This window comes from Bos mutus, chromosome 13 (assembly GCF_027580195.1).
Source record: "Bos mutus isolate GX-2022 chromosome 13, NWIPB_WYAK_1.1, whole genome shotgun sequence".
Classification (NCBI taxonomy): domain Eukaryota; kingdom Metazoa; phylum Chordata; class Mammalia; order Artiodactyla; family Bovidae; genus Bos; species Bos mutus.
The window spans coordinates 65,179,602-65,196,477 of NC_091629.1; the positions used below are offsets into that span (position 1 = coordinate 65,179,602).

The window sequence follows — 16,876 nt, forward strand, 5'->3', positions numbered from 1 at the left end:
CACCTCCACCTCACGCTTCTACTTCCGCCTCACTTCCACCGTCTGTGCTTAGCACTAACACCTTCCAGGAGTGTTTGGTGGGTGCGATTCCTAGATGAAACACTTGCGATTCTTGGATGAAAAGGTCTGTTGTGACAAGCTCTTCTCTCTCCACCCACAGCCACGGTTTTGCTCTGAGACTTCAGGGCCCATCAAGGCCATCAGGCAACTAAAGCTGGAGCCCCATGGGGAGAGTCCTCGCCTCCCCCCACATTCCCAGGACCCCCACCCGGATTCGTGGCTGGTGCACGGAATTCTCCAGTAAACCATTTTTAACATCCAGCGGAAGCCACAGACATCTTAATTTTTAACCTTTTTGCACTTGATGACTATAAATTTCTCTGAAACTCTTAAAAATCTGATTAAAAAAAAAAAAAAAACCAGGAGGAACGGGATGACATGTATTAAATCTGCTGAGTATGTCAAAGCTACAATTACTTTTTTTAATCCTCCATTCCTTTTTGGAGTATGTTTTTGATGTAGAACTCAAAGCTCAAGGAAGATGGGGATCCAAAGGCTCTTCTATTATTGAGCTCTCATAGATGTTTTTCTCCATTATTCTCTTCCCCAGTTGTTGGGCTAATTCCCAAGCACCATTTTGGGGGTTATGTTGATTTTCTATATCTTAAAAAAGATTTTATTGGAATGTAGTTGATTTATAGTGATGTATTAGTTTTAGGTGTACAGCAAAATGAATGAGTTATACATATACATACATCCAGTCTAGTTTTTGATTTGTTTTCATTGGAGTGTGGTTGCTTTACAATGTTGTGTTAGTTTCTACTGTACAGCAAAGTGAATCAGCTCTACATTTACATATATCCCCTCTTTTTTGGATTTCCTTCCCATTTAGGTCCCCACAGAGAATTGAGTAGGCTTCCCTGTGCTATGCGTAGGTTCTCAGTAGTTATCTATTTTATACATGGTATATCCATAGTGTATATATGTCAGTTCCAGTCTACCAATTTATCCTACCCACCATTTCCCCTTGGTATCCATAGGTTTGTTCCCTATATCCGTCTCTACTTCTGCTTTGCAAGTAAGATCACCTGTACCATTTTTCTAGATTCCACATATATGTGTGAATACATGTAATTGGTTTTGTTTCATTGCTGCAAAAGCCTGGCTTCTCCTCTACTGCCAACCTCTGGCCACTAGTATAAAATATTGCAATCAGGAATGGAAGGAAAGCACAGTTAACTTGACATGCCATGTTCCAGGGATGGCAGGGTTTGGCACTTCAGAGAGAGCCCAGCTTAGATGAGGGAAGAAGAGACAAGAGACAATGACTAGAATTGACTTTAGCTGCTGCTTCCTGAAGTCCACCTGGCAAGAGCCTCATGGCTACATCCATCTGTAGGTAGATGCTTGCTTTCTGGTTTTGACTTCTAAGGTTATTATTATTTTTTTTTTACTCTCTTTGCTGTGTAAGTGGAACATAACCTCACAGACTATCTAGTGGACATGGAGGAGAGGCAGATAATACAGGGCTGCTTAAAATCTCAGGCATCACGCTGTAATCTAACCTGAACATAAGAGGAACCTTGGAGATAGGTTTCACTGAATGTGGTTTTTCCTAAGAGTAAATGAGTTTTAATGTAAGCAAAGTCCTATACATGTTTCATACATACAACGTGCAGGTTCCATTCAGATGCCCAACCGTGACCAGGCATTGCCCATAGGGTGTGATCTAAGTAGGTTCTGGGTGCATTCTGAGTGAATGCCCAGTCGGTGTACAAGGCGAGGGGCGGGAGGGTGGCAGTGCATATACCAGATGACTCCCACCCCTGTTTAAGTCCAAATGCCCCATTTCCTATCTAGGAAAGCACAAATTACCTTAGTCCGTGGATTAATTCCAAAGCCTTCTGCCTCCTGAGTCAGTATTATCTGCCATGCACCCTGAAACCTGTATAGACTAGCACTTAGAGATGGCTCGCTCTCCGTTGACTTGGCCTTGAGTCTCCTGCCAGTGTCGCATCATCCGATCACCTGGGCTGAGAGGGGAGGAGGGCCCTGGAAGCAGGGAGTCCGCATTAACAGCCGCCGAGAGGAAGAGGAGGATGAGTAACAATACCTGTAGATACGCTTTACCATTGGTCTGTGTCTGAAAAACAAAGACAAAGCTGAAGCGTCACCGTTTGGACACAGGTGTTCCAGTTGCACGTCATTTATATCTAGACCCACAGGACAGCTGTGCAGCCCTCCATGATGCCTTTTGTTCAGGCTTAAATGAGTTAATACAGAAAATGCCGCAGAAGCTTCCTGTGGAAATGCTGGTGTATAGCGTGTGCTGGCTGCGTTTGGCTGGTACAGTCACTAGCTTAATAACTTAAAAGGTCGTGAACACCAAGCCTTTCCTGAAGGAACCACGTGTGGCTCGAAAAACTCCCATCTTTCCAGGATAATAAAAATTCATTCTGATGTTTAATTTGTCCAAAGGAAAGGAAGAAATCCCCAGCGTTTTTATACTGTTCATTTTGACTTAATCCTCTGTGTTAAGCTATTCCTGTACTTGGCTAGTTCTTGCTAATATCAAATGGTGGTTAATATTCAATAAAACCTACTGTGCTGGAAAGGAATTGAATGAAAACCCCTGGTCACACAGTATTTTGAGAGGGACCCTCCAGCCCTTCCCTTGTGGTCCAGTGGTTAAGATTTCGCCTTCCAATGCAGGGGCTGCAGGTTCAATCCCTGGTTGGGTAGCTAGGATCCCATATGCCTCATGGCCAAGAAAACAGGACATAAACAACAGAAGCAGTGTTACAACAATTCAATAAAGGCTTTAAAAAATGGTCCACAGCAAAAAAACCTTTTAAACATTTTTTTAAAACGAGAATCTCCACAAGAGAAGAATGGACGGCTCCCAAGCAGCGTCACAAAATGGCACCATGATGCATTTACTGCACCTCCACTCTCAGCTCTCCAAGCCTCAGAGACCTGCGAAAACAGCAGAAGAAGCTTATGTGGGGGCCCGGAATTTTGTTAACAGAGGAAAACTGCCCCTAAAGGCTAAAAGACTTGCCTTGGCGTACACAGCACTTGTTTTCACAGTGAACACCTCTGCATGGGAAGCATGTCTGTCGTCACTTGATGAGTGTGGAATTAAGGGATGAATCAGGAAATGTTCCTCAGCTAAGATACTCTTTCGGGGCAGTACTGATGATCCTACCTGCACGGCAGCAAAGGCGACACAGACATAAACGACACATTTTTGGACACAGCAGGGGAAGGAGAGGGCGGGATGATTTGAGAGAATAGCATTGGAACATACACATTGCCATATGTAAAACAGAGAGCCAGTGGGAGTCTGCTGTGTGATGCAGGGAGCTCAACGCTGGTGCTCTGTGACAACCCTAGAGGACGGATGGGGAGGGAGGGGGGCTTTAAGAGGGAGGGGACATACATACATCTGTGGCAGTTCATATTGCCATATGGCAGAAACCATCACAGCACTATAAAGTAATTATCCTACAATTGAGAATATTTTTTTAAAATATATTCTTTCAGTCCACTCGTAGATTTCTATTTGGTGGCTAGTGTGTGGCCAGCACTGGAGAAACAAAAGGATTAAGACAGCTCCTGCCTCAGAGGCACTAATGACCCGGCTGGTAGGAGACTCAGGGAGCTGGATGTTGCAGTGCACCCTACTAAGTGCAGTGATGGCTGCTTCAGTCAGTCGGCAAACAATCGTCGTGTGCCTGTGGTGCACCGGTCAGAGGGGATACTAGTGAAGACAAGATGCCTGTCCTTGGAGTTCATCTTCCATTAAAGGAGGTGGCAAACAATTAATAATAATCAAAATCATTATATTGTGACTGTGGTATGAAGGAAACGAATGTGGTTAAAGAGAGAGAATGCGGGCAAAAAAAGTCTCACATTTGAAGTAGATCAGAGTGATGTGTCATTCAGGGCTCAGTGTTCTTGGAATGCAACAAACACAAAGCATTAGAAGAAATTTATATTACTAATAATCCAGCAGTACAGTAAATAGGTTTTTTAAGGCATGGCGTGAGCATGGGCTCAATGTCTCTGGACTCCATTTCCCTCCATCTTGCAGTTCTGCTTTGCCTGCTGGTTTCTTTGCCAGGCAAGCTCTCTTCTCAGATGCCACCATGGCCAGCAGCAGATCTAGGCTCCTAATTCAACTCAAAAGAAAGGGCTCTTCTTCCCAATAGCTTGAGGTAAGATCTTGGGTCTTTCTGTGGTTGGCCCAGGTTGGCCACAGGCTTATGTGTGAACCAGTGTCTGCACTCAGAGTAAAGGGAGAGGGTTGAGACTGAATTGTTTTGAAAACAAAGTTATTGAAGTTCTGTGTCCTTTCCGTAACCTGTACAACAGGGATGGTATGAGTGCCAATCTTACAGAGACTCCGAGAGAAGCATTCTGAACAAAGGGAATAGAAGTACGGACCTCAGAAATGGGCAGAGGCCTAATTTGTTTGCCCGTGTGCTGGAGATTGGGAACATGGAGGGTCATGGCAGAAGGCAGGGAGGTGGCCCCAGCTGTACCCTGAAGCCTTGGAAGGGTTACAGTGGCACCATATTTATTTCCTCTTCCTGCACTTACAGACAGACATTACTCACGGGTGCTGCCTGCTATCAAGAACTCCCCCAGCTGCCTGCTATCAAGGTGCCCACAGAACTCCCAGCGGGGTCCCACGGACGCCCCCTGCCTGCATCTACTCCACTGCTGGAGTTGCTGAAGCACACCACCGCTCTTCTGATGCACAGGTCTCTCTCCAGCTTTGTTCGTTCCTTTGGCTGGCTTCTAATCAAATCTTGCTGGCCTGAGTTGTGCTGATGTTTCTTGGGAAGACTTTCTGAGTTCTGCTTTGGTTCATTTGTGTTGACGTGATCATTTAACACACAGAGGGCAGCCTTTCTGCCTTTAAGTTTTGGGGTCATACCTCATTCTTGCACCAACTCTCATCTCTCTCCAGCCAACTCTGTATTGACTGGACATGAAATTTAAAATGGGTTGTATAATGTGGACAGAGGCAATAATTTGTGATTATATAGAATTATCATCTAGCTGCCCATGTTAAGGGATCTATTAGATAATTACTGTTCAGCTTTTGAGAGCCAGATTCTAGTTAGTGAATTTTTTTTTAATTTGTGTTGGACTGTAGTTGATTTATAGTGCTGTTTCAGGTGTATAGCAAGGTAAATCAGTTACACATATGCATATCAAGATTGTGAATTTTAATAGTAATGTTTTCTTAGGAATAATTTTTGGTGGTATTACATGCATGTAATAGAAATAATTTCTTGGGACTTCCTGGCAGTCCATTGATTAATGGACTTCTATTGCAGGGCTCAGAGGTTCGATCACTGGTCAGGGAACTAAGGTCCTACATGCTATGCCACGTGGCACAGTCAAAAAATAGAAAACAACAACAAAATAAAGAAATGCTTGTCACTTCCTTCCTTGTATCTATAAATAGGTTTGTGTATTACCAACACATAGACACCTATGCAGCCTCAACGTAATAATATCTCAAAATAATTCTTTTCATAAAAAATATTCTCCAGTACTCCAGGTCTGGAGTCTATTAAGGAAGTAGCTTGCTTAGAAAACTTACAAGAATGCTCTTCCTCCTGTTTTCCTTTGTTTTTTAGTTTATTCTGGAAATTGCAACATTTAGCACTTTGCAGTTTAATTTAAAAGGATTACCTATTCTCTTAAATGCTTAAGCAGGGAAGCAAGTTGCAGTTATTGATTTTTCTCTGCATGTATTCTGTGAAAGCTGTATTTGCTCCTTCCCCAGGGAGTCTTACCCCCCGAACTGCATGCTTGCTGGTGACAGCTCAGACCTCTGATACATAACCAAAGACCTTGCCTAATATCCTTGCAACTGCTTGGGGAATTTTTATTAAGTAAAAGCATCATTAGAGTAGACAGGATGATGAAGTTTAATGAGCATCTTTTGTGCATGAGATTGTTAGTTTTGTTCTGCCAGAATCCTCATTTCTCTCCTCCAGTGGGGCAGATAGTTAGTCTAGAATGTATGGGGTATTTTTAAAATCTGCCTCACATTTTGTATTTTTTTGTGTAGTTTAATATCTGTCCTAAGCCAGCTACAGATTCTTCTTGGCTATTTATACAGATGCTGTTTGCACACATGTGTGTTGATAATTTCTTTTTACACTATATGTTGGGGGCAGAGAGCAGTGAGGGTTCTAATGGAGAATGTGAAAGACACCTCCTGGTGCTAGTGAATTTCATGGAACCATCTCTTGGAGGTTTGATCTCAAAAAAATCATTGCCTTTTAAATTAATGAGACTTCTCATGGGAATATGGTAACTGTTCCCTTTTTTTCTTTAAGACTCAGCAATTTAAGTGCTAAGGTTCTGTCACCAACCCCTCAGAAGCTGCTAGATAGGATAAATAAAGATATGGCAAATGCTTATTAATAATCTGGGCTTCACACTTTGTCCACAGATTTATTTGCAGAGATTTTAAATTTAGCATCCTACCATAAGATTACAGATTAGACACAAAATGATTTCTCTCCATTATTGTCACTGGCCATATACTGAGATTTTTCAAATTGGTTCTTTTCTTGGTCTGTATAAGGACTTTCCATGGAAACACCCAAAACAACAGGAGGGAGGCATATGACAGGAGCAAATGACTTCAGCACAGCATATTGTACCTCTCATATACCTGGCATTCTGAAACATAATATTTACATAGCACACAATGTGCTTCCAGCAGTGCCTTGCATGTAGAATACAAAAGAAGTGAAGTCTGCCGTCCCCACCCTTGAGGAAATGGTAGGCTGATGAAGAGGACAAAACTGAGAAATCCAGAAAGATGGTGCTGGTGGTGATGGTTGGTGGTTTAGTTGCTAAGTCTTGTCCAGCTCTGGCAACCCCACTGACTGCAGTCCACCAGGCTCCTTTGTCCATGAGATTTCCCAGGCAAGAATACTGGAGTGGGTTGCCATTCCCTTCTTCAAGGACTCTTTCTGACCCAGGGAGCAAGCCCATGTCTCTTGCATTGCAGACAGAGCCTTTACACTGAGCCACCAGGGAAGCCCGTATGCTTAATGCCTAGAGAATTTGAACTTTGGGGTCATTACCTGGGGGTGATCTGAACCTTTTTCTAATCCTGAGTTTCCTCGTTTGGAAAATGAACATAATGAAAGCCCTTCTTTCTTGGCTAGTTGTGGTAGTGAATGCTGACTGCATGGTGACCATATTTACCATGTGTCCTGATCAAGGCACTCTACTAGTCCTTGGAAATAACAGCCAAGAGCAGAAATTACTTTGTCTATTCTGAAGGACTTAACGATGAAATCTCAATAAACATCACAGTATTTTGTGAAGGCAGAAATTGAACAGGGGGCAGAGCAGAGAAAGCTGTGAAAAGCCTGAATATGTGGATGAGATCTGAGTTGTAGAAAGGAGGAGGGTGGGCATTCCAGGCAATAGTTACACAAATCAGCCAAAAACTGAGACCAGAAGGAATCCTGGCTGACAAAGGCCTTAGATGGGTTTAGCACTCAAAAGTTTTTTCAAATCACCTGCAAGGTGTAGGCAGTATGCAGATATTCCCAGTTTTCAATAAACAGAGATTCCAGAATGATATCAGACTCTAAGGTTACTGAGCTGATAGGTGGCAAAGCTAACACTCAGCCTACCTTTCCTGCACTCTACACTGCCTTCCTCCAGACCAGGTTTCTGCATTTGGTCTGCTGGTGAACAGAGAGAGATGAAATCTGGCTGGGTAGGCATTGCGTGGCATGTTCAGTGGATACTCTGTCACATACCAGGCTGGGTACTTGACCCCGCGGGTAGCAGATTCTGCTTGCCATGCATAAACCAAGGAAAGAGAATTCTGTCTGATGTGTGTAGGACACATTGAAGGAAGGAAGGAATTGTTATCAAGGAGATCAGGAAGGGGGAATTCTCTGGTGGTCCAGTGATTGGGACTTGGTGTTTTCACTGCGGGGACCTGGGTTCGATCTCAGGTTGGGGATCTGAGATCCTGTGAGTTGCACAGCATGGCCCAAAAAATGGAGACCGAGAAGGAACCTGTTAACACTAATCTAATGGCCATATTTTAGGGTAGAAGGAAAAGAGAATGAATAAAATCATAGGATGATATAAGAATAAGTACCATAAAGCATCTTATTAATCCATTGAGTCGTGAACCTTTTGAGAAGCTGATGAAAGCTGTGTTCACTTTTCAGCTGAAAAAAAGGTGCATATAGCTTTGCTTGGAGCTTCAGATCCTCCCTTGCCACAGACAGAATTTCTAAGATAGAGGAGGATGTAATCAAACTTGATTAATAGGGTGACTAAAAAAAGAGGCAGGTGCCAGAATGACTTCATCATTTTGATCCTAGAGGTCTGGAGACATTAGAGGGACATTGAGGAATTGGGGTAGGGAACTGTTGTGTGCATTTGGTTGGGTTTAATGGTTCAGTGTACAAGTGGGAGTTTTGGTGTAGCAGGGGTTGAAGATGGCAGTGACTCAGAGGGCTCATACTCAGAGATACTCATTGAAGCTACAAAATCAGATGATCGGTTTAAGGAAGAGAATACAGTGAGCTAAAAGCAAAAACACAAGGACTATAGAATTGTCCAGGTAAAAAATAAGAACAAGGATAGTGCATTGGATCCGGGGGAGTGGGGGGTAAATTTTCAAGAAGGAAAAATGCGGTCCCCAGTGGTGTTCATTGCTGCAGTCATGAAGGGGTGTGAGGGTCTGCACGAGACCCTTGGATTGAACAGAAACAGTAAAACTCAAATGATTTTCTTCCCGCAAAATGACTATGCCCATGTTAAATAAATATACCCACGAATAATAGAAGAACATGCATATCATACTACTACTCGGTATAATGTTTGCTGAGAAAGAAATGTATTCTCATTCTCTTGGGCTGGAATTGTTTGCTGTGCCATCTTAGATGTCACCAGGCAGGGGTGTTGAGTTGTGCGGAGTGTCGGGAGCCAGTGTGCAGACAGCTTTAACACGATGCCTCTCAAGTGACCAGGCTGGTGACCTCTACTGTTCACGGCATCATTTCATGATGAATCCTCCAGAGCCGATCTTCGGCTGGGATTCTACAGACAGCTGCTCTGGTCAGGGTCCGCTCCCACAGGGACCAGACGAGCCCTGAGGAGCTAAGTGATGCTGCCTCGTTCGTCACCCACAGCACAGGTCATCCATAGGCATCTCGCCTTTGAGGATTCTCTTCACCATCAGAAGTCTGTTCATCAGACTCCAGAGCACAATTCATCCTTTCCTGTCACTTTAACTGGTTCTCTGTTGGTTTTTTTCCTTCCATGAACATCTCCCAGTCATCCTCTGTAGACCTCAGCTTTCAGAGGAGAGAAGATTTTCCAAGACTCTGTGCCACAGGTTCACTCCGTATTCTGAATTGATCACCTCACCCACTGGTGACCGATGCTGCAGCCCCATCCGTGACGGGGAGCCAGTCTTCCTTGTCAGCGCTCTCCCACTAGCATGACCAAATTTCAGTGCCCCCAGAAGCCTTCCCGAGCTCATGATGGCAAAGCTGGACTCCTGGCTGTGCTCAGAGGCAGCGTCTGGGAAGCAGGAGGAATTGGTCAGCTTAGCCTGGGTCTTAGGCCTTCACGAGAGGTTAAAGGTGATGGCTGTTGCTCTGGAACAGCTGTTCTGTGCCTGCACACAAGACCCTGTCCGTGTCTGATTTAATCTCCCCCGACAAGCCCTTCAAGGTAGCAGTTTTCATCATTTTGCAGATGAAGACATCAGACTGTGGCAAGTTAGTCATCTGCTCAATGTCACACGTCCTTTGGAGCAAACAGGGTTCAGGAATGCAGATGCTTGAAGCCCCAGGACTGTCCTCCAGAATCCCCCATGCAGTGAGCCAGGGTTCTTATAGGGCCAGATGATGGGTACCACCTGAGCAGATCGCTGAGGGGATGTGCTCATCAAGAAGCATCTTGTGCCAGGATCCAAGGGTTAGTTGAAATCTTCGAAGATCAAGGAGGTGGAAGTTACATAAGAAGAGGAGAGTATGGAAAGGTCAGGAGGACAGAAAGCCATCCTGAAGGCTGCAGGTTGCATAGATCAGTCCTGTTTTTCACTTCCTGTATTTAATGATGCTGGCGAGGGAGAATGCTCCTCATTCCCAGAGGAGCGAACAGTTCATCCTTTAGAATGCCTTTCATATCCAAGCCAACCAACCCCAAGCCCCAATCCTAACCACCTCTTTTCTCTAACTCTGATGCACCAAGCCAGTATTCCCCCTGATCCAGGCACTGGGCAACTGGAGACCACTTTAGCTCTAGGCTCTGAGATTTTAATCAAATTATTCACCTACCCTGTTTCACCCATTCCTTCCTGTGAAAGCACCCGTAAAGACTCTGGGCTTTGCTCTCCCCTGGGCTCCTCTGCCTCCCAGTCAACCTGGTGCTTCCCCATGTGGCCCTGCGCATAACTGCACGTGATACAACTCCTTTCAGAGGCATGGAGCTATCCATCTTGTCACTGTCACCTCTGTAAATTAAATTCTGGATGCATTTCAAACATGGACCATGACTATCAGCTTCAGCACATAGAGGGAGCCGGGCCCATCCTGTCTCACTGTAGCAGAGAGGGGATAGTTGGCCTGCCCACCTCCTCCTCTTCTGGTAGACAGCACCCATTTTTCCTCGGAGACTCTCCTTCTGTGGCCTTTCTGCAACTTAGTTTTTAACTTTTCTTTCTTGTCAGTGAGTTGCTACCCCAGAAGAAAATTTCTCCTGCTAAAACTACGTAAAATCCCTCACAGACAGCCCCAGAGAGATTCAGTTACTGTATTGATTCCCTGTTGCTGCTGATAACAAATTAAAATGATCTTAGTGGCCAAAAAGGGCTTCCCTGGTGACTCAGTGGTAAAGAATCCACCTGCCAACACAGGAGGCTCGGGTTCGATCCCTGGGTCAGGAAGATCCCCTGGAGGAGGAAATGACAACCTACTCCAGTGTTCTTGCCGGGGAAATTTCATGGGCAGAGGAGCCTGGCAGGCTGTAGTACATGGGGTTGCAGAAGAGTCAGACATGACTTAGCCACTAAACATCAACACCAACCTAGCAGCCAAAAACAGAACAAATATATTCTCTCACAGTTCTGGGAGTCAGAAGTCTGAAATTTAGGTGTCAGCAGGGTTTCGTCTTTTGGAGGCTCTAGGCAAGAATGTGTTTCCTTGCCTTTCTGGGGTCTAGAGCCTGCCTGTAGTTCTCAACTGGCAGTCCCTTCCTCCTTCATCAAAGCCAGCATCTGCGCATCCCTGACTGCCCCTCCAGCACCCCCATCTCCCCTCTTAAGAGGATGCCTGGGATTATGTTGGCCCCTCCCAGATAACCCAGGATCATCTCTCCATCTATGAACCTGTTTGCAAAGCAAAAATAGAGACAAAGATGTAGAGAACAAAGATGGATACCAAAGGGGGAAGAAAAGATGGGATGAATTGGGAGATTGGGATGACACATACACACTATTGATACTACATATAAAATGGACAGCTAATGAGAACCTACTGTAGAGCTCAGGAACTCTACTCAGTGCTCTGTGGTGACCTAAATGGGAAGGAAATCCAAAAAAAGGAGGGATATATGAATACCTGTAACTGACTGGCTTTGCTATACGGCAGAAACTAACGCAACAGTCTAAAGCAGCTCCAAGAAAAATTTTTTTCAAGCCCTTAATCAGCTCTGCACTGTCCCTTTAGCAATATAAGGTTACAGATCCCAAGGTCTCTGGGATCAGGATGTGGACATTTTGAGGGGCCATTATTCTGCCCCCCTACACTTACTGAACAGAGGCCCCAGGGCTAATATGAATAGCTGAGGGAATCCAAGACTTGGGACCCCGAGATGCTCGTCCTTCCTGCCCGGCCAGAGCCACGTCTGCAGGTGGGAATGATTGCTCTGATGGATCCAGTCTACAGATGAGAGTGAAACGCGCTGTCATCTGGCACACAGCTGGAGCAGGGAGAGGATCCACAGGGCAGAGTCATCCGCTGGTGACTCATGGAGGAAGTGGGACAGTGCCTTTAGCCTGAGTCGCTTTCTTCAAAGAGGACCCAAACCTTTCTTCCATATATGCTTGGAGATTTGGTGTCTGTAGAAAATTCCATGTTATTTTTCGGAGGAAAAAGCCCTAGAGAAATAATCATATAATTATCTTTATTTAATCACTCTAACCCCATGTCATGCCCTGGTGCCCGGCTTACCTCAGCATTACAGCCGCCCTATGAGAAAACAACATCATTTTTTCTTTAACAGATGAAGAAACGAAGGCACGGTGGGGATGAGGCTTGCTAATCAGGTACCTAAAACTGACAGCTCATAAGTGGCAGACTGAGACTTTTCAGCCTCCCTCTCGACCCTTTGTAGTGAGTGGCTTGCTGTGTAGCCCCAGGAAGGCCAGGCACACAGTGGGGTCTGAGTCTAAAAAGGCAGGCGATGAAAGGTTGGAACATTCTAGTTCCTTCCTGAATAGAGGCACCTCGTTGAGCCCCAGGCAGCTTTGGCACACCTGCTGAAATGACTTTGCTTCGTGACCGTTGTCAGGGCCTGGCAACACCGCCACTCCTTCCAAGAAGCCTTCCGTGCCTGCATGTTCAGGATGTGGTGCGTAGCAGGCCCTCATTGAGTCTTTCATCTCTTCTCTCTCCTCTGAACTCTTTATTTCTGTTGATACCACTTTCCCAGCCCCTGAGTCTTTACCAGGTTTCCAGGTTCACAAACGAGGGAGCTGTGTATCTACATTTTTTGTGATCCTTACAGTTGGATGTTATCTGCGAGCAAGAATGAATATAGTGATGAGTTTGGAAAGTAAAGGAGAGACCCTGAAGCTGTGAGAAAGTGATTACAGTGGAAGATGCTGAGACCATAGATGCCTTTGTGGGTGCTCAGAACAGTCAGACCTTGGCTTCGTGCCAGGTGGGAGGAGCTTGGGAGACCAGAGCCCCACCCCCACCCCCAGGTCCCCTTGTGCACGTCTGGCTGTAGCTCTAAGCTGCTAATCTTTAGGAAAGCAGCATCCTGGAGGAGGAGGAGGAGAGGGGCAGACGCTATGGGAGGATCAGCTTGTCTGATGTAGGTGAAGAATGTAACACACAGCTCTCCTTTGGCTCAGTTTGCTCTCCCTATTCTGGTGCATCGGGTGGGGGAAGGGGTGCACAAGTTGGAACCCCCTAGAAAATGCAAAACCATCTTTCCACCTCAAGGTCCTTAACCCCATTTCCTCTGCAGAGTCCCTTTGGTCATGTAAGGTGACAACAGCAAGTTCTGGGGAATTAGGACAGGGACATCACTGGGAGTCAGAGAAGGCAATGGCACCCACTCCAGTACTCTTGCCTGAAAAATCCCACGGACGGAGGAGCCTGGTAGGCTACGGTCCATGGGGTCGCTAAGAGTCAGACACGACTGAGCAACTTCACTTTCATGCATTGGAGAAGGAAATGGCAACCCACTCCAGTGTTCTTGCCTTGAGAATCCCAGGGACTGGGGAGCCTGGTGGGCTGCCATCTATGGGATTGCACAAAGTCGGACACGACTGAAGTGACTTAGCAGCAGCTGCAGCAGCGACTTAGCAGCAGCTGCAGCAGCATCACTGGGAGTGCGACTGGTAACAGTGGTAAAGCCGGATTGGCTGAACCTTCCTTTCTGCCTAAGCCAATGTTTCTTTGCCTGGATCCAGGACTACCAGATGTCTACAACATAGACTTTGAGGGGAACCAACTTCTCCTTTTAAAGTGTAGGGGTAATGCATGTATGTGGAATCTAAAAAAATAGTACAAATGAACCTATTTGCAAAGCAGAAATAGAGACACAGAGTGAGCAAACAAATGGACACCACACGGGGAAGGGAGGGTGGGATGAGTTGGGAGATGAGGATTGACATACACTACCATGTGTAAAATAGATAGCTAGTGGGAACCTGCTATATAACACAGGGAACTCTACTCAGTGCTCTGTGGTGACCTTTGGAAAGAAATCCAAGAGAGGGGACATATGTATATGGAGCTGATTCACTTTGCTGCACAGCAGAAACTAATACAGTATGTAAAGCAATGGTACTCCAGTTTTCTTAAAAAGTGTAGGGAGGGGGCCATGTGTAGGTTTAAAGATCCATTTTCCTGGATGGCAGGTTCTGTTGGGGGTGTTTTGCTGTGGACGCTGTGCAGGACTGGGCCTGCCTCTCCATTCAGTTAGACTCCATTCAGAAGTCTTCTATCAGCAGTCTCCAACCTTTTTGGCACCAGGGATTGGTTTCACGGAAGACAGTTTTTGCATGGACGGTGGGGTAAGGGGAATGGTGGTTGGCAGATGAGTCAAGCATGTTACGTTTATGGTACGCATTATTATTACTCTATCCGCTCCATCTCAGATCATCAGATATGAGGTCTGAGAGGTTGGGGACCCCTGCTCTAAGGGAACTTCTACAGGAGTTAAATGCTAACTTACAGGCTCTGATGTGATGTGTTGAGGACATGTAGTTCCTCCTTGATGCTCCCCTTTATCTGGAGAATGTTCCCAGCACCTGGCTGGACTCAACATTCTTCAGCTTGTAAGTCTGTCTGCTGCCACACTCCACATTCTAGACTTCTTGCGAACAGAGACCCAAGTTCATGACCACTGGTGGTAGATCCTGCTTCCGAGGAGATGCTCGGAAGCCTCTGGAGAAGCAGACTGCAGTATGACCTGTCAAAACTCAGAGTCCAGCTTTGCCTAAGCACCCCGCCAACTGGACAACTCCAGGCACCAGGTCTGTCCCTCAGCTCATCAACCGCAGCATCAGTGTCATCGGGAGCATGAGTGTACGCCAAGTTCAGGAGAGGGTGTCAGTTACCCACGTGGATCCTGGAAGATGGGGCGCCTTGTACAGGAAGGTCAGTGTTTGTGTCCACCCTGTTCAGCGTGGGGTCAGGTATTGCCTGTCTTAGGGAAGCACTGACACACCCACTGGCCTCTCTTGGGGACACAGTTATAGCAACAAGGGGAGTTAAGGTTGAGCTGTTTTCACTTTCGGGTGGCTTTTAATTTAGTTTAACCAGAATGACTCATAAATTACCGATTAATTACTGTCTGCTATCAGGTTCAGTCCCCTCAGCCACAGAGCCAGCTCTGCTCCGCGATGGATGCCGTGGCTGTGATTATAGGGTACTTCGTCAACATTTAATCAGCGGTGCTTATTAATGTGGCATTGATGGGTGGTCGCCACCCCAGTGCCATCCATCACGGGTGAGCAGCCAGCGCAGGCTCGGACACCATCGCTCTCTGTCGCATCACCCAGCCCCAGGGCTCTTGGGCCGGCGTGCTGCTCACTTTGCACTAAGGGGACACTCTGTCTTTTCAGTTCAGCCAAGTTTTGGTCACTGTTGATTCCAACACTCACGAACTGTGGAGCTTCAGTCTGGAGCGGCCAAGCTGAGCCTCACGTTTTTCCTAGTCCTGGTCTCTCTTCCTTAGCCCACAGAGTGTATGATTCCAAGAGACTGGTCCAGAATTGGACTTCATGGCATGATGGAGTGAGAGAGAGAGAGAGAGAGAGAGAGAGTGCATGTGTGTGTGTATGCACATGTGTAAATCCAGCATATGACCCAGAGGAAACAAAAATGCCTTGTGGTGTTTGTAGCCTCCCTCGATATGCCTGGAGATGAATCTGTTGATGAAAATCTGCCAGTAGAAGCATATCTTGTGTTCACAAGGTGGATCTCACAGTTTCCCTTCTCTCTCTTTTCAGCCTCTACGGCAGACACATGCAGGCAAACCCAGAACCGCCGAAGAAAAATAATGACAAATCGAAAAAGATCAGCCGGAAACCCCTGGCAGCCAAGAATAAATAAGGGGTCGGCCTGAACTGGACTTCCGGTCACTGCTCTCATCATTACTTCTGTTCTCTCTTTTCTGTCTCACAAATGAATACTCTGTGTGTATGTGTTTGTTTTGTTTTTCTCTTTCTAATGCTTACCACCTTACCTTAAGTTCTTTCAGTAGGTGGTGGATTTTTTAAAAGTTCTTCAAACCATTTCCATTTGTTTTCTTAAAATTACCCAAGGCAGGAACAAAGCCTTAATTCAGCTGCAAGTTCCATAGAAGGCAGAGCTTTCAACTTCTTGAATAGATGTTCACAGAGTTGCTTATTATGAAAAGAGTAATTAAAATCATGTAATCATTTAAATGCCACACTTAACACTGTTCACCCTTCTGTTAATTCACACAACTCATTATTTTTGCTTTGTTCAAAGTTTTCCTTCACCACTGAGATATTATGTCAGTTTACAAATGATTTTAATAAAATCTTAAATTTGTGTCACATGTTGTTTCTTCAGTTTAAAAAAATATTGAATCTTGGCGTATACCTTTTCTTGTTGACTTTTACCCCACAATGATCTATCTCGTCCAATTTATTGGTCGTTGATGATAAATTCTGAAACTTTCTGTGAAAGAAATGCAGAATTAAATGAGTTGGTTTCTTCTCACATTGATATGTCAGTTTTTTTTTTCTTCTCTCTTTGAAGACTGTTTCTAAATTAGGAAGAAGCAGAAAAACAAATCTCTGGAAGATTTTGCCAAAGGATTTTGGAAAGCAGCATTTCTCAGCTGAAGGAATGGTGACTTCTGCCAGTGGCTGGTCGACGAGAGCTGTGAAACGGAGAGAGAAAAATACTCGTCTGTTTCTTGTCACTGCAGAAAATCTGCTCATATGAGAGCATCCTTCTAAGTGACTTTGATGATGCCAAAGGAGTCGTGTAAATGTGCACACTCAATACCACTCCCAGAGTAGAAACTGCAGCGGCAAAATCATTCAACAAATCATTGTTTAACATCTGTGATAGGCAGCTTT

General features: G+C 45.3%; 1 protein-coding gene across 3 annotated transcripts in view; it reads left to right on the plus strand.

The window, feature by feature from the left end:
* Positions 1 to 16,345, plus strand: part of RSU1 (Ras suppressor protein 1) — a 205,655-nt gene extending 189,310 nt beyond the window's left edge. For all 3 annotated transcript variants that reach the window (XM_070381905.1, XM_070381903.1, XM_070381904.1), the window contains one exon: positions 15,773 to 16,345. Coding sequence is in view for 2 of the 3 variants with exons in the window: in XM_070381903.1 (XP_070238004.1) it covers positions 15,773 to 15,875 (103 nt within the window). In the remaining variant the exon portion in view is untranslated. The remainder of the gene's footprint in view (positions 1 to 15,772) is intronic.
* Positions 16,346 to 16,876: the final 531 nt, after the last annotated feature.